At 34.8% G+C, this 24,560-nt stretch overlaps 1 protein-coding gene across 1 annotated transcript in view; it reads left to right on the top strand.

Moving 5' to 3' along the window:
* The window catches only part of TRRAP (transformation/transcription domain associated protein), a 101,081-nt gene that overhangs the window by 4,513 nt on the left and 72,008 nt on the right, over positions 1-24,560 (top strand). The window contains 21 exon segments of the mRNA XM_009286372.1: positions 1,172-1,282; positions 1,858-1,962; positions 2,852-2,935; positions 3,617-3,673; positions 4,399-4,524; positions 4,858-4,935; positions 5,155-5,243; positions 6,176-6,272; positions 6,631-6,769; positions 9,776-9,854; positions 10,891-11,125; positions 13,114-13,441; positions 13,564-13,661; positions 14,315-14,509; positions 15,041-15,232; positions 16,974-17,139; positions 18,285-18,541; positions 19,412-19,612; positions 22,039-22,190; positions 23,287-23,486; positions 24,270-24,487. Of these exon segments, the coding sequence (XP_009284647.1) occupies positions 1,172-1,282; positions 1,858-1,962; positions 2,852-2,935; positions 3,617-3,673; positions 4,399-4,524; positions 4,858-4,935; positions 5,155-5,243; positions 6,176-6,272; positions 6,631-6,769; positions 9,776-9,854; positions 10,891-11,125; positions 13,114-13,441; positions 13,564-13,661; positions 14,315-14,509; positions 15,041-15,232; positions 16,974-17,139; positions 18,285-18,541; positions 19,412-19,612; positions 22,039-22,190; positions 23,287-23,486; positions 24,270-24,487 (3,207 nt within the window).

Here is a 24,560-nt window from a genome sequence, read left to right on the forward strand (position 1 = left end):
GTGTCCCCTCCCAACTTCTTGTGCACCCCCAGCACTCGCTGGTGGGGTGGGGTGAGAAGCAGAAAAGGCCTTGACTCTGTGTCAGCACTGCTCAGCAGTAACGAAAATATCCCTGTGTTATCAACACTGTTTCCAGCACAAATCCAAAACATAGCCCCATACTAGCTACGATGAAGAAAATTAACTCTATCCCAGTCAAAACCAGCCCATGCATTTAAAATGTTTTTGTACCCTTCTTATGATATCTGTCTGCTTTCTTGGAAGTCCTTGAGATAAAAAAACCTTTGTTTGCATAGTACCTAGTGTAATACGATTTACGGTTGCGTGTTTTGAAATCTTATTGCAAGGTAGAGAATAGTAGTAGAAATCTATAAAAGGAGGTGGCTTTATGTAACTTGTATGTTATTCAAGGAATAATGTGAATAGACCCCTGAAATACCTATATAGATTTTTCAAAAGAACACTGCATTCTTATCTGTACCTTTATTAACAGACCAGTATGCTTCTGTATCACAGATACTTCAGAGAATTGCCTAACAGCACGTACATAAACTACAGCTGAGTTTCCAAATAAACCTCACAGTGGCCAAGTTAGGTTTTTTTTTGAGGCAGATGCAGCAGTTGCAGGTGGAGGAAGCTTGCTCATCTAATATTTCTTCTGGCTTCACAACAAGTGGACAGTAGTGCAAGATCACTTTCACATGGGTGAAAAATCACAGTTTGGGTGATGTATGCATGTACACTTATTTGCAGAAATAACTAAAATCTCAATTTAACAGTGACTGAAAAGTCTTGGGAATCCTAGAGCAATGAAATGTGAGTGTGCTTGTCAATCTTTCTTGTTCAATAACATCTGCAGTTGGTTTTTTTTTTCCTCCCATTTAAAATAGCTGTATGTTATGCCAATTTTATTTTCTATGTGAGGTGACTGTTAAAATAGAAAGAAAAATCATATTACAGTCTGGGATTGGAGGAAAGAGATTAATTTGTATTCACTTTTGTTTGTTTCACTAATAGTGCTCCATAGGGTGTCAGCAGATGAGTAATCACTGAATCTATTAAAAAGTCACTGAAAATGTTTAATAGTGGCTTTGAATGCAACTTGATGTCATCTGGATAATGTCTATTATATCTGTCTCCCCTTTTTTTTTTTTTTTTTTTTCTTAATTAGAATGTGACATCATCCCCTCAATATTCTACGTTCCTGGAACACATCATCCCTAGGTTTCTCACCTTTCTACAGGATGGAGAAGTTCAGTTTCTGCAGGAGAAGCCAGCACAGGTAAACTGTGTGAAGCATCTCTTACCTTTTTGCAATGTGTGCAGCAGACTACTCGTTCAGTGAAGTACTTGATTAACCTAATGAACTGATTTATGTATAGACTTTGTTGTTAAAAATAGATCTGTCATTTGGAGAGAAATTGAAAAAGTCCAGTTTATAAGTAACTTACTTATAACTGTACTTCTATGAAAAATGAGGAAAAACTAGGTGCAACAGAATTGGCTTTCTCACTGAAAAACAACACGTTACAAATTACTGACTTTATTGTGGAATGAAAGGCAGAAGTTGAATCTATGTCATTAAATACTTAAAATTGATTTCCTTAAAAAAGTCTGATAACTTGCATTTTTCAACTGTAAATTTGTTAAATTTGCCTTATTCACATATGTGGGTAATAGAAAGCATTATGTGTTTGTGTATAATAAGCGTATATCTGCACAAAGTAAAATGTTTTTTTTTTCTTTTTAAGCATGCAGAAGTATTAAGCTGAAGAGATGTTGCAACCAATTGTTGTTTTTGTGGGCTTTTAAAAAGTTCTATCATGTCTATTCTTTTTTCCTTTTTTTTTTTTACAGCAACTCCGAAAGCTAGGGCTTGAAATAATTCACAGAATACCAACAAATGAACATCTTCGTCTTCATACCAAAAATATCCTGTCTGTGATGTTTAGATTTCTAGAGGTATTTTTTTTTTCCCCTCTTAAAACTGTTTCAAATTTTCAGAAAGATTTTCCTTCTCTCTCTTCATCTCCAAAAATTGCTGGGGGTAGGATTTTAAATAGCTGTGCTTCTGGAGCAAGAGTGTTCACAGAATACCAACAAATGAACATCTTCGTCTTCATACCAAAAATATCCTGTCTGTGATGTTTAGATTTCTAGAGGTATTTTTTTTTTCCCCTCTTAAAACTGTTTCAAATTTTCAGAAAGATTTTCCTTCTCTCTCTTCATCTCCAAAAATTGCTGGGGGTAGGATTTTAAATAGCTGTGCTTCTGGAGCAAGAGTGGAAGGGCATTCTATTTAGGCTTCACCAGTGTGGCATCTTCCTATCTACAGGTTTTCTGCATGTTTTCTTCTGCCCTTTAGAAACTTGGGTTTTACAAATGCAAGGAACTGTTGTAATGCTAGACAAGATTTCATTCATGAACGCTTTCCTGGCTTATATAAGTGCAGATACCTTATTCTAGAGATTTTGTTTCGTTTCTCACTTGGAATTGAAAACACTGACATTTGAAGCCCACGGACAATAACCTGGTCTGTGTGGAGGTGTCTCAGTGTGTAAATAGCCCCACTTGTGTCTCTCTGTCTGTGGGGCGTTAGAAACAGGTCTAACGCTATAGAGTCATTGAAACTTCTGTTTTTTGTTCCGGTAGGGGTGAATTTAATTTTAGCCGTACTCTAAGGCTGCAAGGTAATGTTATTTCAAAGGAAAGGCATCTTGCTCGTGCAAATTCATATTAATGGGGTACTTGTAGGTTGCTGAGATAAATATAATTTTATAGGGTTTTGAAGTACTTACGGAGTAGTTGAAGAATGCAGCAGTAGGCTCACTAAAGATTCTCTCTTTTTCAGACGGAGAATGAAGAAAATGTACTGATTTGCTTAAGAATAATTATTGAATTGCACAAACAGTTCCGACCAGCAATCACTCAAGAAGTAAGTCATAGATCTTGTTATATGGTATAGAACTTGCTGCCTTGCTCTTCAGAATTGTTATTTTGTTCAAGCGGGTGGGTTGGTTGGTTTGGTTTGTTTTTTCCTGCTGTCCTTTTATGTTGGCTGACCTGTTGTGGTAACCATGTATGTATGTTTTTTTTTTTTTTTTTTACCTTAAAGTAATTTTTAAGAGGATTGCATAGTGCTAGCACCCCTGGGAAAAAACCAAACTGTTAAAGCCTAGTTGTTTTTGCTTTAAGTGTTTATGGGCAATATGATTAGACTAAGGAGTAAAATTCCTATAGAAAGGAATAGAATTGGTGCCTTTTTAGTTTGTGAAGGGAAAATCCTGGAAAAGTATTTGATAATTTGTATTTTTATTCTGTTGCTTTCTTTCCTTGATTTTCTCCTAGGAAGACTTAGTTGGTTTATAGTAATTATTTCTAATAATACTGTATTGGAACTATATTGAGATGATAGGTAAATCGGGTTCATTCCAAGTGCAATTTGAATTAATATCGGCAGAACAGAAGGAAATAGAACGCTTTCAGATTCTTTTTAAATATAATGAAAAATATACTCTAGTGGTGACTAAAAATTTTATGTAATTGTACTGTTAATACAGAGATTCTAAAATTGTGAATTTTTTTCTTTATGGTAAACTGACTTCTTCCTTCCTAGATCCATCATTTTTTGGACTTTGTGAAACAGATTTATAAGGAACTTCCAAAAGTAGTGGTAAGCTTTTTATTTCTTAAATTGCCCTTGCTGTAGTCAGAAAACTAGTTTTTATTTCTTAATTTTATCTCTAAAAGATATTAACATAGTTACTTTTGTATCTAGTGATACAAAGTAAATATAGTTGGAATAAAAGTATTTAACAAAAATATGTCTAAAAATGGAGAAGTTTAGATTTTTGAATTGGAAAACCTTCTGTTTCTAGCACAGTATTACTAGTATGAGAAAACTGAGGTAAACTTATATAATAAAGCACTAATCAGTTGACTGCAGTGGTGTCCATGTAGCCAGATGTGGTGGTTTGGTTTGTGGGTTGTTGCGTGTGTGTGTGGTGGTTTGTGGTGTGGTTTGTTTTTTTTTTTTGTTTAGGGAAGGGTAAGGTGACGTACCTTCCAGCAGATAGAGTTCTTCAATGTGCTTGATCTCTGTGGAGGCCATTGCCTGCTCTTCCTCACTGATAGAGAGTATCTGTTTAGATGTTTTTCTTTAGCAAAAGAACCACCTTGGTTGGGGATGCCTTTCTGCTTCTTGCTGTAGTGGGAGTGAAAGATTGCAGGATGTGTGTAGTCCTAGTAGATATTGCATTGGAAATGCCATGTACAGAGAAGAAAAAAATGTCTGCAATAAGTTGTGGGGAAAAATTATATGGAGGAATTCTAATGAGATAAATGGCCTTTTGACTATTACTAGCATTATTATATTTTTCTTCTGCTCTTTGCTTGTAGAATCGGTATTTTGAGAATCCTCAGGTGATTCCAGAGAACACCGTTCCTACTCCTGAAATGGTTGGCATGATTACAACAATTGTGGTGAAAGTAAACCCTGAGCGAGAAGATAGTGAAACGAGAACAGTGAGTATTCTAACTGCTCTTTAACTGTGAAACTGTCTGTATCACTATACCCCAAATCTTGAGGGCAGGTAAAGGTAATAGGCTTTCTTTTTGCTTGTTTTTCTTATCAAGATTTATTTGTAGAAGCTGATTTGAAACTTTTCAGATATTTTCTATGCAGCTGTAATTACAGGATTTTTATTTAATATAATACCAAATGGTTTTGTGCTTTTTAAATGTTGTTATTGCTAAATATAGTGCTATTAAAATGAGCAGTTTCTTTAAAAATGTATTTCAAATACTTTTTTGAATTAATAATTAAACTGTTTATAAAACATGTATTCTTTCTTTCAGCATTCTATAATTCCTAGAGGATCTTTATCTCTAAAGGTCTTGGCTGAGCTGCCTATTATTGTTGTTCTTATGTATCAGGTTAGTATACTCCAGTATCTTGCATGTAAATACATTTTATTAATGAATGGCTTGTGTAACTTCTGCTGGCTAACATATTAGTAAAAATGAATGTAATGTACTTTTGAGATTAAACTATTGTCTAAAAATAAGCCGCTGAGATTTCTTCATTTTTTCTGATTAGCTCTCAAATAAGTTGACTGTGAGTGTGACTTGTAAATTTTTTTTTCTTTTTTTAAGCTCTACAAACTTAACATTCATAACGTAGTAGCTGAATTTGTGCCCTTGATTATGAACACTATTATAATACAGGTTTCTGCTCAAGCAAGGTAAGAGCATTTTAACAGTGTTTTGATGATATTTGGGATAAACTACTTAAACCTGCCATTCAATATCGCCCAAAATATTTTTGTCTTATATCCTGTGATTTTTTTTTTTTTTTGCTTCTAGTCTTACTGCTTTTAATCTCAAAAGTAGCAATGATTATTTGACTTAAAATTGCCAAAGTTTTGTGGGTGAAGTTATTGGCAAATCTGAATATTTCCATTATACGTCACTGATAAAATCTATGATTGTGCAGTAGATCCCAATTTATTATTTGATAATGCATTTTTTTAAATAGAGTTTCTGACAGAAACCTGTATTACCACAGGTAGTATGTGATGGAGACCATGTTAGCTAGGACACTTGCTGTTGTTTAATCTTTACCATACTACCAGTGATATATTTTTGCTCTTTGAAGGAAAAGCTTAGGTGAAGCCTTGTGATCTTGCAGATACGGGTGCTGCTTTTCATGCTTCAGGGAGAGATGTTTCTAAAGAGCAGCAAGTGGTGCTGAGCAGGGCAGCAGGAGTAAGACCCCTGTCTTTTTCCCTGTCTGCCCGGATGATCTGAATAAGTGGTTGACGCTTGAGAGAGACAGACAAGTCTGTAGGAGGGAATATTGCTTGGAGAAAAAAATATCCCCAGTTAGGGGAACAGAGCCAAATGTTTCATGCTAATGTATTGGCTTGGCTTTCTGCAGAAAGTTGAAAATTGTATGACTGGCTCAGGGCTGTGTGTTTCTGCTTAGAGCATAAGATGCTGGGAATTTGAATGGCAGACAGCTTGTTGAAAATGGGCTCTCCGATGATGATTTTATTACCTTATGAGGGAAGAACCTCACTATGAGATGATGTAATTTGAACCTTCTGTGAATTTTCTGAACGAAGGTATTAAAGAGGAGGAACAAAATTGTAACCACTGTTCAATTTAATTTCAGGCAACATAAACTTTATAACAAGGAATTGTATGCCGATTTTATTGCTGCTCAAATTAAAACATTGTCTTTTTTGGCTTACATCATAAGAATTTACCAGGTAGGTAGCATTTTTGTTACTTTGTTACTCTTAGTGCAACAGCTCTCTAGTTATTTTATGGCAGGCAAGTGACCAGCACCAGTGCAGTGCATCAGGGATTGGAGAGAAGAGCATTTGTGTAGCAAATCTGAAGATAGGGCTATACTTAGTTGTCTTTTCAGAAGTGTTCTCATGTGAATGCAAAGTAAAAATGTGCCGTTCCCCCCGCCCCAGGCATTCGTGGAATGGCTATTGTATTTTATTTTTACAAGTAGCCTTCTTAAAGAGAAACAAGTGAATTTTAATTTTGCAACTGTAAAGCAAAGCTTTAAAATAGAATGTCATAATAATTGTAATCACGTTTTTTTTTTTGTTACAGGAATTAGTGGCTAAATATTCTCAGCAAATGGTAAAAGGAATGTTGCAGTTGCTCTCCAATTGTCCAGCTGAAACGGCACACCTCCGGAAGGAGCTTCTGATTGCTGCTAAGCATATCTTGACAACAGACTTGAGGAGCCGTATGTAGTACTTTTTAAAAATGTATCTATTAACTGGAAAGATTTCAACTATTTCTGTGTATTTAAGAGGCATATTGCTTAATATTTGCTTTGCACTACTACACACTTCTCATTATTTTGGGAGTGGGTGTGATTTTTTTTTTTTATTTGCCTTTTTTCTTTTTTCTTAAAAAAAAAAGTCATCTGAATAAGATGGCATACTGAACAAGTGGCTTTTCTAGCTTTCCAAATGTCTGTTGTTCCAAGTAACTACCATTTGATGGTGTACATTTATGTTGGTTTGTAATTGTGCCTACAGTTGTATGGATACTTTAAAATATTAATCTGTTAATGTGAATGGAAGCAGTTCTGTCAAAACTTGATACCATGTTTGATTCAGCTCATAGCATTTACCCCTAGCAGAGGAAAGCTATTTTTGGTCTGCCTGAATTAACTAGGTTTGGTGGATATGTTCTGTTTTGGCAGAATTGCAAAATTGAACATGAATGTACTTTTGTAAAATATTAACTTCTATCTTTTCATCTTTACTGTGTGGTTCCCTTTCTTTTCCTTCTGCTAACAACAATTATGGGGCAGTGTGATGTCTTATAGGTATTGTTAGCTCTTCAAAAAAAAAAAGCATGTTTCATAGTTCTGGAATTTAGTATTGTGGTCACATGGAAAGCTGTTTCTTTGGCTGTTTTTCTAAAGAAATCAGCTTAATTGTTCTACGTTTTTCAGCGTCTCCTTAATAACTTCTGAACTTGACCAGTTCAACAAAATTCAACAGAGGAGTGAGGTCTTAAAGATATGATGTTCTGCATCCTTTGTGAACTTTAGTGTTTGGGTAGCTGAGAAAACCCCAGTTAGTGTCTCCACTGGAGGAATAAACAGCAGTGTGAGCTTAGCAATTCATTGCCCTTGGTCAGCTGGCTGGCATTTTAGCATACATGTTGCTAATGCATCCCTCCAGCCCTGCTCTTGGCTATCTGGCAGCCCCAAAGTGGCTGTAGAGGAGGACGTGCTTAGAGATGTTAAGGAGAAGAGGGAACGTGGTATTGCAGGAGGAATAAGGAGTGTGAGGAAGAGGAGAAGTGGGATACAAAGTATGTGGAGATCTGTAAAAGATAAGGCTTTGGTCATTCTGATGGTGCAGTTCAACTTATTTGGAAAAATGAGTGTTGGGGGAAGTGTTTCGTGTTTGTGGGTCTTGCTGTTGGCATTATTGTTCTCAGTGAAATAATCTTTCAAACCAAGTCTTCTGTGTTGATTGAGAGTTGACGAATAATGCCGTATATCTTAGTGACGCATTTTGTCTGTGTGAACTTTATCTCACATTCCTAAAAGAGAGGGCGGAGGTGAAACTATACTCTCTCTCTCTCTCCACTGTTATCACTGTAAAGATGGCCTCTGTCTAAGAATATTTCATATCAGCAAAATGAGGTATGCATGTAAATATAGACAGGTTTTAAAACCTGGCTTAGAAGATAGAATTCAAATTGAATTTAGAAACGTACCTATTTTCATCCCTATTAAGACATTCGTTTTGAGAATTTTTACTGAGATGTCCATTTCAAAAAGCTAGAATAGTTTGTATGGAGCTTCTGAAATTCCAATGACTGAACATTGTGAACATTTCTTAATTTCAACGTAAAATATTCATACATAATGAAGTTTAACAAAGAGAGTTCAATCAGTGGTCCGGTGTAAACAGTTTATTATTGCTTGCTTTGCTTTAATTTCTTTTACTAGTTCACATTAAGAGTGTTTTTCAATTTGCATTTCCTTTACTTTTCATTGTCAGGATTTGTGTCTTAATCTCTTTGCTCTGCTAACACTAGTGCATCTAAGACTAATTCCTTTTTTCAGACGGAGTGGTTTGATCAAAGGCAGTTCCTTTCCAATCATCTTTTTGACTCAGCTTTTTTCTCCACAGTATTATTTGTTGGCTATGACTGAATTTATTCTCACATCATGACTGCTGTGGTGGTTGCCTTGTAAAATAATGGACTGACTTTGCATCTAAAATCTTTATTCCCATTCTTTATTTGCTTTTTCCACTGTAAGTCTTCCAGATCTCTGCCCCCCTCAAAAAACAATGCCGATGCTCTCATTTTCTCTTCCTCTGTATTTTTGCGGAATGTGACATTCTCTTAAAAGCAGAGACAGCTATCACGTCCCTTTCATTTAAGTGGATCTCGCTGATTCCTTGTCCATTTCAGATTTCATTCAGAAAATGCTGGATATTTATCTTTAATATTGTTTGGACGTCTGTGGAGACTGCAACCTGGAGAGGTTGCTGGATGCTCCTCTTTCTCTTTATTTGACTTATTGCTTATTTGTTAGTAAGTTTTAGCTTGTTGCATTATTTGGAGGTGGGAGCAGTTAATCCTTCCTGCCATTTCCATCATCTGCCTTTAGGCAGATGTATTGATTAGGTAATCAATTCCATAAACTTCTTGACTTCTATATTTAAAAAGAAAATGCTTCTTTGTTCTTGCTTTGTCACTTGATTTTTGTAACTAAAATCTTCCTTTTGTTCCCTGGACCCCAAGTTGCATGTATTCCTCATTATATTTTGGGATAGAGCTTATATGATAAGATGCCAGGCAAAATAGAGTTGTGTTGTACCGTGTTACCCAAACTTGTCCTTTCCAGTAACTCATTAGTCACATTTAAAAAGTTCTGCAAAGTTGAAAATAATATCAGCATTTTTTCTTTTTCCAGCTGTCACTGTTTTTGTTGTGTCAGTGCTGTGGCTTTGATTGTGTGCTGTAATGTTACTCCAGGGGCAAGTGTCAGTGGAGTTCATAGTCATAAGAGGTTAATTGAAAGTTTCCTTGTAAATGACACTTCCTTTTATAAGCTTCAGGAATGAATTTTATAATAAAACCACTTTGTGACTTAGGTTTAAATACCTAAGTTAAGTCGTTTAATGCTTAACTATCTTATTTTTACTGTTTCCTTTGCCAATCATTATGTATAGCTTTTTCTTTTTTATCTTTTTTTTTTTTTTTTAATTTATAGAATTTATTCCATGTATGGACAAGCTATTTGATGAATCTATACTAATTGGCTCTGGATACACTGCCCGAGAGACACTGAGGTATGACAGAAAGTTTGGAATAGCTCTCTGAGTTCCTGCCAGGGCTGGTTTCTTTCAAGGTTTATTAATATTTACAACAATGTCTGATTAGGGTCCTAAATCTTTGCTTTGAATAACTAATTTTATTAGATCCTAATATTGGAAGGGCTTCTGCTGCTGTAAAGAGTGGTTGTTGTTTAACACTTTGATGGCGCAGCATGGTAGCGTGAGTGCAGGGCAAAATGAGATAAATGGGTGAATGAAAATTATTTCATTTTTTGAATTGCAGAGCACAACCAAAACAGTGGTCACAGTGAAATCAACTCTATACCTTCTCAATATTTCACGAAACAGCCTAAATCTTACGTCCAGTGTAAAATCTGAATGAGATTTAAACTGTTTTGTCAATAAGTACCTTAAAACTTACTCATTCGCAACTGAAAAAAATAAATGGGGAGAATACTTACTTTCTGTGTCTTCAATAGTCTACTAGTTTTGAGGTGCTTTTGCTGACCAAATTAAAATATGTGAACTAGGAGAATTATTTCCTCTTGCTTAAGTATCAAGTGTACCTTGTTGACAAGTATTAGATTTAGAAGTATTTGCTCTACTAGATGCTTAAACCTGGTATTTGAAAATAAATGACTTTCAAAATTTATCAGTTTTCGTAACTACTTTTGAAATCATGAATCATCAATGATTAATTGTGAAAGAGCTTACCAACACTGCTTAAAATGTGGCTTAAAACATGCTAATTTGCTCTTAACTGTATGTAGATTAAAATATGTGCTGGGATGTTCAGCAATGAGGGAAGAAAGATCAGAGAGGTAATATTTGTGTTGCGGGACAGATTAATGCATCTTTGGTTAGATTATGCAGGTTATAATTCTCTTGTGTAATTGAAAAAGCCTTGTGAACTCTGGATTTGCATACAAAAAATAGAAAATTTTAATTTAGAGTCTTGGAAATAGCTCCAGGCAGTAATTATTGGTTAAGTCCGATTAACAATTATAACTGTCCTCAATGTGTTTTCTTCATTTCTTGTTTTTACTGATAGACCACTTGCGTATAGTACACTGGCAGACCTGGTACATCATGTCCGTCAGCATTTACCACTCAATGATCTCTCCCTTGCTGTCCAGTTATTTGCCAAGAACATTGATGATGAGTCGTTGCCTAGCAGTATCCAGACAATGTCTTGCAAGCTTCTGCTAAATTTGGTAGATTGTATCCGGTCTAAGAGTGAACAGGAGAATGGAAATGGTAGAGATATACTTATGAGAATGCTGGAGGTATTGATTTGTTTAAAACATTTGATAATAAGTTGAATATTCTATTTTATAGTATGTTGTCAATCACATTTTACTTTCTCTTTTCTTCAGAAACGAGAATATGTAGAAACAGTCTGCATACTGTATTTCATTTTAATACTTCAGTGAACGGCTTTTTAAAATGCCATGCAACTGGGATAATATCTCAAGTATAGTGGATATGCTTTGCCAACTCAGCTTATTCATTCAGTGACTTGTTTCAAAGCAGAAAACTGAATGTCTATGATACTGGGGGTAGATTAACTGTTGTTATTATTATTGTTTTTTTTTTTAAATTTTCTTTTAAACTTTAGTTGTAATCTCCTTTTTTCCCCACTTAAGGGTGTGTAAGAATGGTATTTTTTTTAATGCCTTCTGGTTATGTTTGTGGTGTGGGTTTGTTTGGTTTGTTTTTTTTTTTAAATCCTGAAAGAGGATTATCTCCAGGTTCTTGGCATAGCCCAACACAATCTGTAAAATGTGAAATATCCGCACTTTCAAGACCTACTGATCTTTTTTTAAGGATCTTCTTTATATGGAGGATTTTTTGGGGGGCTTTTTCTTTGTTTTGTTATTTTTTTGTTGTTTTTAAAAATCAGGGACGCACTCTAAAAGCTGTCATCCATGGTGTAATACAAGTGAAACACTACTTGTTGCTTGTAGCCAAGTTGTTAATGGAAAAAGGTTGCCTAGTGTTTCTCCTGCCACAACATGAAGATGCATTCAATTGTAGACTAAAACACTTCTAGGGTAAATACTGGTTCAATAATCTCATTTTGGGATATGAGAGCATGTCTTGAAATCTACATCAAACTGGTGTTAACTCTTCAAGATAACTGAGGAAGCCATATGGCTGCTTGTTTTGGAAAAGGGGATCTAGGAATTCTGAATGTAGTGGATCCCCTCCTTCTTTGACTCTTCTCTGTCATTGACAGACTGTCACGGTTCTGAATGCACCGGGGAGGAGATCTAGTCATTTTAGTCATCTCCAGATTATTTGGTATTACCCCTGAACTTTTTTTTTTCTTAAGGTAGCAGTAGTTTAGGGAGTGGCTTTCATCCTAAATACAAAATACAAGTGATGGTACAAGTGAAAAATCTTCATGTTATGCATTGTAATGGGTCCTTTATTCCAGATTTCTCAAACTGAAGTAGCTTTCTAGTAGGGTTTGTCTTCCAAATAAACTACTTTTTTTCCTACTTTTTAAAAAAATCTGTGATGTAGCACAGTTGTTTGGTCTTTCGTTTATCAAATTAAAATTTGTAATCATATGTGAATTCAGAGAAGATACATCTAGGGAAGAAGGGAGCATATGGAACTGTGGTGGTAGTGGAGAAATATCTGAGCAAGCCAAGTAGATCTAGAGTTTAAAGTCTGGGAGGTACAGAAAATTTTAAACTGAAACCTTGTGCAACATGTCCCTTGTTTAGTATCAGCCAAGAGGCAGAAATGTTGGGGAGCACTGTTCTGCAGGATTGATTATTGCTTTCTAAATCTGATATGCTGCATACAACTAACACTTCAAGCTATAATGTATACATCTTTTAATACATCTGACATACGTTACATATACATCTGAAAAATTCAAGCTCTTTATGCTTAATAGTAAATATTTATAGACTGAAATATTAAGTCTTTATTTTAAAAAATGAATTCAAATAGCTTTTCATTTTAAATTTAGAATTGTAGAGACATCAATTTTTAGTTGATACTTTTACTAGTTTTCAGCAAATATTTTTACTTTTGGAACTTGTTAAAAGTGAGCAAACTACTTTGTTGATACACTTAAAAATACTTGCTGTCACTTGAATGACTTCAGAAATTCTTAGTTGTAAATTGTATAGATCTCAGTATGCTGACTTGAAGTCTTAGTATTATTAAATTTAGAATTATTTTTTGAAGAAGAAACTTAATTTCTTTTTTCTTCCCCCTCCCTGCTCTTCATTTGCCTTTCCTCTTTGTGCCTTAGGTTTTTGTTCTGAAATTTCACACTATAGCACGATACCAGCTTTCTGTAATTTTTAAAAAATGCAAGCCACAGTCTGAACTCGGGGCTGCTGAAGCTGCATTACCTGGAGTGCCGACAGCAGCAAATGCAGCACCTGTTCCTGTTCCATCTCCTGCCCCAGCCACTCCAGTGGCCCCTGCACCAGTACCTGTATTTGAAAAACAAGGGGAGAAAGAAAAAGAAGATAAACAGACATTTCAGGTCACAGATTGTCGAAGCTTAGTAAAAACTTTGGTCTGTGGTGTCAAGACAATCACGTGGGGCATAACATCATGCAAAGCTCCTGGGGGTAAAACTGCATAATATTTAATTACTTTTATCTTTTGTAATTCTACAATTAAAACTCTCTAGCATGAAAGCAAATAGTATTTTTAATGCTTAACTACTGTCTTACTCTTTATCTTCTTTCAGAAGCACAATTCATTCCGAATAAGCAGTTGCAACCTAAGGAGACTCAAATCTATATAAAACTGGTAAAATACGCAATGCAAGCTTTAGATATTTATCAGGTATGTAACCTGGCCACATAGCACTTTTACTTATACAGTTACTGTGTGTTAGATCTTTTAATAAGGATTTATTTGTCAGCTAAAAGACAGATTTCCCGTGTAGTCTATTTTCATTAAGTCTTTAATTTCAGGACCACAGCTATTGGAAAATTTTATGAATTTCAAAGTACTTATCACCTGCAAGGAACAAATTATTTTCTTAACAGCTGTTATTGTCTGTGTTTATGCAGGCAGGTCAGACTAAAAATATTTGTCTTTCATGTAGTGGCTTAAATTTTTTTCTTCAAAGAGATAGTTTAGCTATCAGTTGAAGCATTCACATGGCTATGTTTATCTTCTGTAGTTACAGAAAGTACTGATGAAATGTAAATGTACATGATTTGGAATTAAGTAACTTTATAAATACACTATGATATCTCCTGCTGTTGTCTTTTTCCACTCCTGACTTCATGGTTTTAAAATCTGTGCTGAAAACACTCTATTTTAATATTTTTATTGTCACTGTTGGCTCTTGTGCCCGACTTCTAATTGTATGGGGCTTGCATGTGAAACCTGTAAAATCTCAGTTTTTTTTCAAAAGGTACCTGAAGAATAGTGGGGAAAAAGTTACTCAAATTCTGTAACCAATATATGCGTTTTCTAAATTGCCATAGGTCCAAATAGCAGGGAATGGACAGACATACGTTCGAGTAGCAAACTGTCAGACTGTCAGAATGAAAGAAGAAAAGGAAGTTCTTGAGCATTTTGCTGGTGTGTTCACAATGATGAACCCTTTAACTTTTAAAGAAATCTTTCAAACTACTGTTCCTTATATGGTGGAGAGAATCTCAAAAAACTATGCTCTTCAGGTATTATGTTTTTGTTTACTTTATTCAATTGATAATAAACAGCCTGTAGAAAATAGCTTATCCCTTGAAGTACATAAGGCTGAGTGGAATTATAAATAATAGTGTTGAAATTAGCATGCAAGATTTGAAGCAGTCTATAAAAATACTTTGTAAAGATGGATTTTCAAAAGCCTTCCAGACTAAGTGATGCAATACAAACATGAGCACTTCAGTTTAGACGATATGAATGGACTTTATTCTTGAAAAGTATTGAACATTGTGGAGTTTTGTTCAGGTGGTTGTGTTAATGTTCTGTTCTGTAAAACAGTAGGTCAGAAGTACTGTAATATACATCTAAAATTAAACTTTAAACTTGAGTACTTAAGTTATACACATGGCTGTTTGCCACTGAGGATAACCTGAATCACTTGGGTAGCAGTGGAGATGGGGAAAGAAATTTGTCTTAGTTTTTTGTTTTAAGTGGGTAGTGCATTTATCCCTGTGTTCTTTTCATTACAGCAACAATAAATCCTTTGTGGTTTCCTTTTATAGATTGTTGCCAATTCCTTCTTGGCAAACCCTACTACCTCTGCCCTCTTTGCAACGATTTTGGTTGAGTATCTTCTGGATCGGCTGCCAGAAATGGGCTCTAATGTGGAACTCTCCAATCTGTATCTCAAGCTGTTCAAGTTAGTCTTTGGCTCAGTTTCACTATTTGCAGCTGAAAATGAACAAATGCTGAAGGTAAAGGTCATTTGTGTTAAAGTCAAAAAAATGTGTTTTGAGTCTTAATACATTCTTCAGATGTCTGAAGAAACTTAAGAGTTTTATGCTGTCTAACATTTGATAGTCTTTTCATGTTTGAACCACTATTAGTGATACATCTCAATTTTTTCCAAATGCTGAGTACATTGCCTTATTTATAAGAGAGAGTTTCTGTGAATGTTTGCTTCACATTTGGAACTATAAAGTGATGTACTAATTGTGATTATAAATGACTGATATGTGCTTGTGGTCTGATGAGGATTGCTAGAAACACGTGTACCTTCATGGTCAGGATATGCATATCTTCTTGCATGTTTTTTCCCCTTTGTTTCCATATTAATGTAAGACTTTAGCTTACACTGGAATCACTTTTTGTGTGTTGGTGAATCTTGTTCATTCATGTCATATTCAATGACATGTACGTCTTGAGCGAGATATTTCTGTGCTCTTGAAAAGTCTGGATTAAGGAATGCTATTTTTTCTATTGACAACATATTGTCTATGTATTCCAAGGATCTGTGTATGTTGATGAGATCAGATCATTTCATTATTCAGTGAGTTTAGAAATACTGAGCTTGAAGCAAGAGTGTGCTTTTCTCATAAAAGCAACAGCTGCCTATATCCAGAAAAAACATTAAGATATTAATTGAACGCTGCTCCTTCTCTTGTCGTGTCTCTCCATTTCTCTTCCTTCTACCTTAGAATAAACAAAATTTCTGATACAGGTAACTGTGTGATAATGGCTTCTGTGCTTAACGATTTGTTACAGCAGGATTAGTTCCGTTTTCTGGGTAGAACAGAGTAGGGACTACTAATTTTTCAGATTCTTTGAAAGATGAAAGTAATATGAAGCAATATCCATAAGTGATATGAAGCAGTATTCGTATAATCATGCTTAAATTCTTCTCGTTTGTCATCAGAAGCAAGGTCATTTGGATTTTATAAGCTGGAGATCCAATTTAAAGAGTGTGATTTACTGCCTTCAGTTTCATGCTTCTGTTAGGTTTTTTTGTTTCAGCAGGATTGATAATATGGGCCTTGGGTAGACAATTTAATTGAATGATGAAGGCTATTTGCAGCATTTGCATAGCAATGTAGAAAGCTTTTAGATGTTAATAAAATCCAGAATTGTGTCACTGTTTGTCTCTGATCTGTGAGAATCGTATTTATCAACTATTTTTAATGATTCCTGCAAACTGTTAATGTCCTCTGCTCTAGAAAGGCCACCAGTTCTGTAACCATTTTTTTGCTTGTAAAAGTTTGCTTTCAAAGTGAAGTTTTAGCATTCACAAGAATTAAGAGTTAGATCAGGAGTAGATTAATATTGTGAAATGTCCTCTCATGTCATTCTGACACTCCTGATTTCTGCTACACATCTCCAGGTTCTGTGGAGCAAATATTTTTCATTGTGTCAGACTTGCAGAAGTTTTTTTGTTTGAATACAGTTACTGCTTGGAGTAGCAAGCAGACTTGACGATTTGGCTAATATGAAAGCAGGGTTTAATTAATTAAAGAATGCTCTGGGTTCTTGATACTATTCAAATACAGATTTACTTTTTAACGCCGCTTCAACAGCGGCATAAAATTAGCATGGTATCAAAGTACTTGGAATAGCTGAAGGTTTTTGATCTGAAAAACTTGTCTCATGCTAAACTCTTGTACAGTACAATGATGATAAAATCGATATTTTATTAATCTTCAAGCTTTACTTTTTTTATAGCCACATTTGCACAAGATTGTGAACAGCTCTATGGAACTTGCACAGACTGCCAAAGAGCCCTATAACTATTTCCTGCTGCTCAGAGCACTGTTCAGATCTATTGGAGGAGGCAGTCATGATCTGTTATATCAAGAATTCTTGCCGCTGTTACCAAACTTACTGCAAGGTAGAACAATACCTTCTTTCCCCACCCCAGTTTCTGATCTTTTTATGTAAATAGTAGTAATAAAGTTATGTTACGTAATTAAAAAAACAACACTAAAGCCCTAACCCTGATAAGTAGCTTCTGATTTTGAGCTTAGCAGTTGATTAAGTATCTTGAATGTGGCTTATTTTCATTTACTATCAGCTGCTTCAGGCTCCATAGTTTTGGCTGCTTCACAATTTCTGCTGCTTGTTTTTCTACTTTCCATTGTGGGGCTGCTGGTTTTTTTTTTTTGTTTCTTTCATTCTTTTTTTTTGCTATGGATAACTTTGTTAGCATAAAGCATTGAGTGATAAGAGTAGTAGGAGAAGCAATGTTGCCAGGCCATCGCCGGTTTTGTGGGAAGAGCATAGCAGCGAAGTTCTGGTTATTCTGCAGTTGAGGGCATGTGTGCGCACTGGCAAGTGCGTGATAAATATAAATGCAAGTAGTGTCAGTTTGCAAAAAGAAATAGAAATAACAATCAGTTTGATTAACTGAGCATTTGTGCTTGCGAGGACTGTGTTCTAGAGATACTGAGGATGAGCAAGGAAATGCTGATCGGAACAATTCCAGGAATGTGAAATCCTGTGGTTCCTGTCTACAGCTGTAGGAGCAATTTTTATTGTAGTTAGCAAATATGTATGTTATCTATAAATCATTATGTAAAATACATGTCACTATAGAAGTGCTAGCTAGGTTTATGGAATATATGAAATCTTGATGGGGAGAAAAATAAGTTGGGGAATGTGTTTAGTCTGTATGTGTGGATTTTTTTTTTTATTGATGCAAGGCTGAGGTTTGAGTCAGATTATCTTTTTTCTGGTTTTCATCCACTGTGTTCAAATGCTACTCTATGGAGTCTAATATTAAATTTTAGAACATGCATAGATTTTCTTTGTTTTGTATATGCATGTACCTACAAAAACATTCACTGTATAAAATCCTTAGATGTAAGTTATAATTATGAATGGTATTATATTTTGTAAATACGTTATTTACAGAGCTATAAGCTTTACAGAATTAAAAAATGTCAGGTTATTCTGAATTTAGGAAATAGCAATTTTTAACAATAAACTGCAGACTGTCTTTTTCCTTCGAGTGTGTAACTTATTAATGATTTTCAGGACTTAATATGTTGCAAAGTGGCCTTCATAAACAACACATGAAAGACTTGTTTGTAGAGCTCTGCCTCACTGTGCCAGTTCGTTTAAGCTCATTACTGCCTTATCTGCCAATGTTGATGGATCCCTTGGTGTCAGCTCTTAATGGATCTCAGACCCTGGTTAGCCAAGGCTTAAGAACTCTTGAATTGTGCGTGGATAACTTGCAGCCAGACTTTCTGTATGATCACATTCAGCCAGTTCGAGCTGAGCTAATGCAGGTAAACATGTTGTTTCCTGTTAGACCACAAGAGGTCCTTGATTCACTAAATATTATTAGAAATTTGTGTGAACCTTTGGTTATAAAAACTTGAAAAATCTGTCATGAGAACCATACCAGTCTGATTTGTATGTAAAAGGCCAGTTGGTGTCGTGCTGTTAAACTGAAAACTCTGAAAAATTTAGAAGTGAATTAATCATTTCTTCTGTACCCCCTGTTAAGGGGTTAAAGTTAAGACTTGGGACTCAATAGCAAGAATATTACTATGTTTAAGATCAGTTGGTACAGAAAATGATTAAAATTTTTTAAGTTTTAAAAAACAAAAAAGAAAGGTTAATTACCGTCAACATATTATGATTGACAGAAATATGAAGTCTTATATGTACAGTGAAGATGATGTGGCTGAAATTTGGAACAATGTTTTAAATGTGGCTGGCTCCCCTAATATAGTGCTTGCATATACTTTATCCTTCAAATATAGTATTTACTTTATTTGCTTTTTATATTTCAAAACTAGCTCTTTGAGGTTAATTCATTTCAGCCTTAACTGGCCTGCTTTTTTTTTTTTTTAATTCATAATGTTGTTTATCTAATATTAGTTATAAACATGAAATTACATTTCAGTGTGGCAAAGATTTTGTAGCTGACCACAGTAATCTAATCTAAAACTGCATTTAGGGCAACCTTGTTACAAAGCACTTGGAACTGTTGTGAACTGAGACAACTTTTATTCAATCCAGATAAGTATTTTCTGGAAGTTGTGCAGGATCAATTACTCAGATACAAGTTTTCCTTGACATTTTTTTACATTACAACTTGAAAAATTTTGAAATGAGACTGGTCTGACTACGTAATATTAAAATACTTACAGGCTTTGTGGCGTACACTGCGCAATCCTGCAGACAGCATTTCTCATGTGGCTTATCGTGTACTTGGTAAATTTGGTGGAAGTAACAGGAAGATGTTAAAGGAATCACAGAAACTACAATATGTGGTCACAGAAATCCAAGGACCCAGTATTACAATTGAATTTTCAGACTGTAAAGCATCCATTCAGCTCCCAATGGAAAAGGTAAGGGCTTAAGTTATTTTCTGTGCTGAGAAACCATCTTACTCAATTTTCCTTTATTACAGATTTTTTGGAAGGTTGTTTGCTTCTAAAACCTTGATAAAATATGTGGTATGTCTGCCAGTTCCAGATATGAATTAATGAATATCTAACATTATAGAATTTACATAATTAGGTTTTAGGATCTCTTGCATACCTGATTATTTTTTTTTTATATACCTCCAGTTAGACAAAGAAATTTCTAATTAATTTATATTGTAATGAAGAAACAGAATCTAAACCCACTTTTTTGTTTTTGTTTTGTTTTTGTTTCGAGTATTTTTTGAGTTGCCAGACTTGGCAGGTAAAGGACAAATCATTGTTTCAGAAATCACTGCAAAGAGCTTTTTTGCTTTTTTTACTATGTAGTGATCAGTTGAGAGTCTCCGTATAAGGCAGGTAGACCTACACTAACTTCTTGCTTCATTTTAGCATGCAAAATTAGCAGAAGCTTGCCAACCTGTTCTTTATTTTTCCTTTAAACTGTTTTATATGTCACCCCCAAAATAATAGATTTAAACATGCTGTTCTGCTTTTACAAAGTGATAGGATGGGGAGCTAAACTGGCATAAGTAAATGCTTTCTGTACATTTTTTTTTTTTTTTCCCCTTCCTAACTTTTGGTGTGCCACTTAGATTAGGAGCGGGAATCTACTCTAAAATCTCCCTATTTTCTTTTTGAAGTGTACCAAAAAGTTACTGCAGAAATTCTTCAGTGATGATTATTCTAATGACTCCAATGATTTGGTTTTGTTTGTTTGTCTCTAGGTTGGGTATAGTACTTCTTATAGCTGCAAAACCACTTTGTACTTGTACCGGCTTTCATCCGACAATCTCAATGTATCACAAATACTTAGTTCTCACTAATTACAGCGACCTAACCTGTGTCTATGTCTTGGGATCTGAGAGTGAAGCTGGCTTCTGAGTTAATTTGGCCCATAGAGTTTTAATACTTACCTTTTCAATTACACTTTCATAAGTAGGTATGATCTGAACGTAGTAAACAATTTTTTTCTTTACAGGCAGCTCACTGTCCTTGGCTCCATACAGCCAACAGGCTTAAAAATAGCTTGGAAAAATGATTCTTAAAATGCAGATAGCTTTCCTGATTTCTCCTCTGTACTGAAACTGATGAGTTGAATACATACAAATACTGTAATTGCTGACATTTTCCTATCCCATGAGGTTTAATTCAAACCAAGTTTTCCAAAGTATTTATGCATCTAACATGTTGGTTGATATGGAACGATCTTCAGCTTCTTTGTTTCTTGGTCACCACCATGTTATGTGCTGAATACTTTGTACCTATAAAAAGGAAATGTCAAATCAAAAGGAAAAAGAAGTGGAATAAATTGAAAATGAGAAATCCGTGTTTTCTTTGAGTGCTTTGGTAGTCTTCTGTGGGCTGTGTAAAACTCATTGTTCTTTTCATTGTGATGCTGTTAAGGTTATTCAAACAGTGATGGGATGACAGCTAGTTACGTCAGTAAGTGGAAAGATGGTTTTCTTTTCAAAGAAGGAAAATGCCCGCTTCTTTGTAGCAGAGCCTTTTTCTGCATAACCCTGTTTAAGCATGGATGGTTAGATTTTATTTACAGTTGATCAGGTATTGAAATTCCTTACTTTGTGCACTCCAAAACAATTTTTATGTGTTCTTTTTACTTAATGCCTGTCTCATTTGTTTTTAATTTCTTCCTTTCTGTTTTTGGGGAAGGATAGAGAGTATCTAGCTGTGTTTATATATATGCAAAAATAGAAATTTTCCAATTTACACCCCCTTTTCATAGCTTTCATATCTTAAGAGATTATTTCAATTATTCTCAAATGTATTAAATAAATCTTCTTGCAAAGGAAAAGAAGAGTACTGTTTCCATTAAGTAAATGGTGTTTAGAAGTTGCTTACAGGGACGTTTCATCATGTGTGATGTAGCTCTAGATTTGCATGGAAAACATGACAAAGTAATTTGTAAGATAGAACATTTTTTGGTACCATTTATATATGTGTAGAAATGCATTGTATACCTACAGTATATAGGGATTAGGAACAGCAATTATTGCTGGAGGGAAAGTGAGGAAAATTTTCTTGAGGGGGGAGAGAGAGAAAGAATGAAGGTGTACCTCACTCATGACTTCAAATACATTTATTTCTACAGTCAGAAAGTATCTGCCATGAAACTTCGCATTTGTAAAAGCACAGCAAATACACTAATAGTTTCAAGTCCACTCTCTCAGGCATTCTCTGCATTTCTTAACTTGGGCAGTCCAAATTGTATATACTTTTAAAGTTACTTTTAATATGTATTAAAGATATTGTTCCCTTGATTAATCACCTTATTGTAAATATTAAGAACAAGAGGTGTTTGGTTACTATCTATCTTTTTTTCATTATAGGCAATTGAGACTGCTCTGGACTGTTTGAAGAGTGCTAACACAGAACCGTATTATCGGAGGCAAGCATGGGAAGTAATCAAGTGTTTTTTAGTAGCTATGATGAGCCTGGATGATAATAAACATGCATTATACCAACTTCTTGCACATCCCAAGTATGACAATTCTTTAAACGTAAATGTGTATGTAAAATTTATAGTGTCTTTAGAGCAACCTAATTTAGAGACAATGGTTAGTCTAGGCGATGTATTCTTCATGGGATTTTTACGTACTGGTTTATCCTCCTTCCTTTTAAATCAATGCAGGACTTTCCAGTAAGAGGAATTTTGTCAGCATGGTATTTAATACCAATGACATGTGTTAATGTTTCATATTTTAATTTTCTTCCCCTAATCACAGTCCAGTGTATAATCTGTTAGATATGATCAGACTTTTTTAAAATTAATTTTAGTTTAATATATATATAAATAGTTGGAATATTCTGGTGCTTAATTGTGTTTTAAAGATTAACTTAGATTGTGATGTTTTGTATGTACATCTAACTTCTTACTAAAGTGAAAGATAGAAAATTCAGTTTCATTTAGTGACCAAACTATAGCATAGTCACACACGTAACCTATGTTTGTCTTAGGCTCTTTTTATTGAATTTTTTTTACATCTTTTGTGGTTTTAGTCATTGATACTTAATGAGTTTATTGCTTTTAGACATCTTTGACATCTTTGCCCACAAAGTGTGTGCTGACTTCAACTCTTGCAGTGTAGTAAATGTAGCTAGAGTATAGTAGCTTTTCTAATTTGGACTTGTTAGACTTGACATAAATATAGCTTTGCAATGAATAGGTTTTGTTGGGCAGTGATTTGATAAATAATGTTTCAATCTTTCAAGATTAAAATCAAATGTCATTTTAAAAAAGGGAAAAAATGTCAAAATATGGAAAATGACATACTGTAATTGAGTTGCAGTGTGATGCCTGTATACCTATTATTTGTAATATACGTGCTGCTTCTGAACCACTGGCTTTAAATGTTCCTGATGAAATTGAGCTATCCATCATGTTTGAGACCAGTGGCTGACAAAATGAATACGGACTGAGTGAACTGGTCTAGCTCTATCAAAATGAGGGGACAACGGGAGGTGGAGAAGGAGTTAGATATCGAGAGCAAACTTTAAATCAAGTACTTGACAAATCTCATGATTGAGCTGCCAGTACTGCAGTTTAGGATTATAATGAACTTAATTGTGTCTTTCAGTTTTACTGAGAAGTCCATACCCAGTGTGATTATTTCACATCGATATAAAGCTCAGGATACTCCAGCTCGTAAAACGTTTGAACAGGCATTGACAGGTGCATTCATGTCAGCAGTCATCAAAGATCTGAGGCCTAGTGCTCTGCCTTTTGTAGCCAGCTTAATCCGCCATTACACAATGGTGGCAGTCGCTCAGCAATGTGGTAAGTAAAGTGGAATAGAGATTGTATGGACTGTCATGAGAGGGGTGGAGAAGTTTATACTTTTTCTAACAGTAATTTGTTTTAAGAAAGTCATGATATTGCAGTTGCTTCTGAATAGATATATTGTTTTTTGTTTGATGGCTGAATTATGTTTAGTTCTTTTGAGCAGTGAAAAATTATTAAGCAAGTTTTTAAAAAAACAATCAATGACCTAATAATACTTCTAAAATGCTACAGCCAATGAAATAATTACAGCTTGGAACAGTTTATGCTTCCAGAGCATTTCTGTAACTTGATTATACAGTTATTTTTGCAGATGGTCTTTAATTAGGTTGTTTCCACTTGTGGTTTTGAAGGACCATCAGAAGAACTAAGTTAAATGTTAGAGCACTGCAGTGTCTTCTATCTGTGAAGAAAACTTTTTGTTTGGAGTTGGACTGTATGACAAGTAATTTGGGAAAAGACATACTATAAGCATATCACTCTTCATTGTCACATTAATGTGACTTGAATTTTTATGATTATTCATTTTAATTAAATCTTCTTGCAGTGCATAGTCTAGCGCATAGAACAAAATATTCAAGTAGATATAATCTTTTTTCTTCTAAGAGTGAAGAATGCCTTATAATCCATTCATATGCAAATAGACACCGTGCTTACTGGTTTTGCCATCAGCTAGTCAGAGGAGTAGTAAAATCTAATTGAAAAACTATTCATATTGAAATATCCATTGTTTTACCTTTTTTTTCCTCTCTGTCTTTTCTTCCCCAATACAAATTGCAGGTCCTTTTTTGCTGCAGTGCTATCAGGTTGGAAGCCAGCCAAGCACAGCCATGTTTCATAGTGAAGAAAATGGATCAAAAGGCATGGATCCCTTGGTGCTTATTGATGCCATAGCAATCTGCATGGCATATGAGGAGAAGGAACTCTGCAAAATAGGAGAGGTGGCTCTAGCAGTGATATTTGATGTTGCGAGCATTATCTTGGGTTCAAAGGAAAGGGTAATATATATATATATATATTTTTTTTTTTTTAAATTTATTTAAATGATCTAGTTTCAGCCAGTGTTATTTT

This window comes from Aptenodytes forsteri, unplaced genomic scaffold (genome assembly GCF_000699145.1).
Source record: "Aptenodytes forsteri isolate BGI_AS27 unplaced genomic scaffold, ASM69914v1 Scaffold55, whole genome shotgun sequence".
NCBI lineage: Eukaryota > Metazoa > Chordata > Aves > Sphenisciformes > Spheniscidae > Aptenodytes > Aptenodytes forsteri.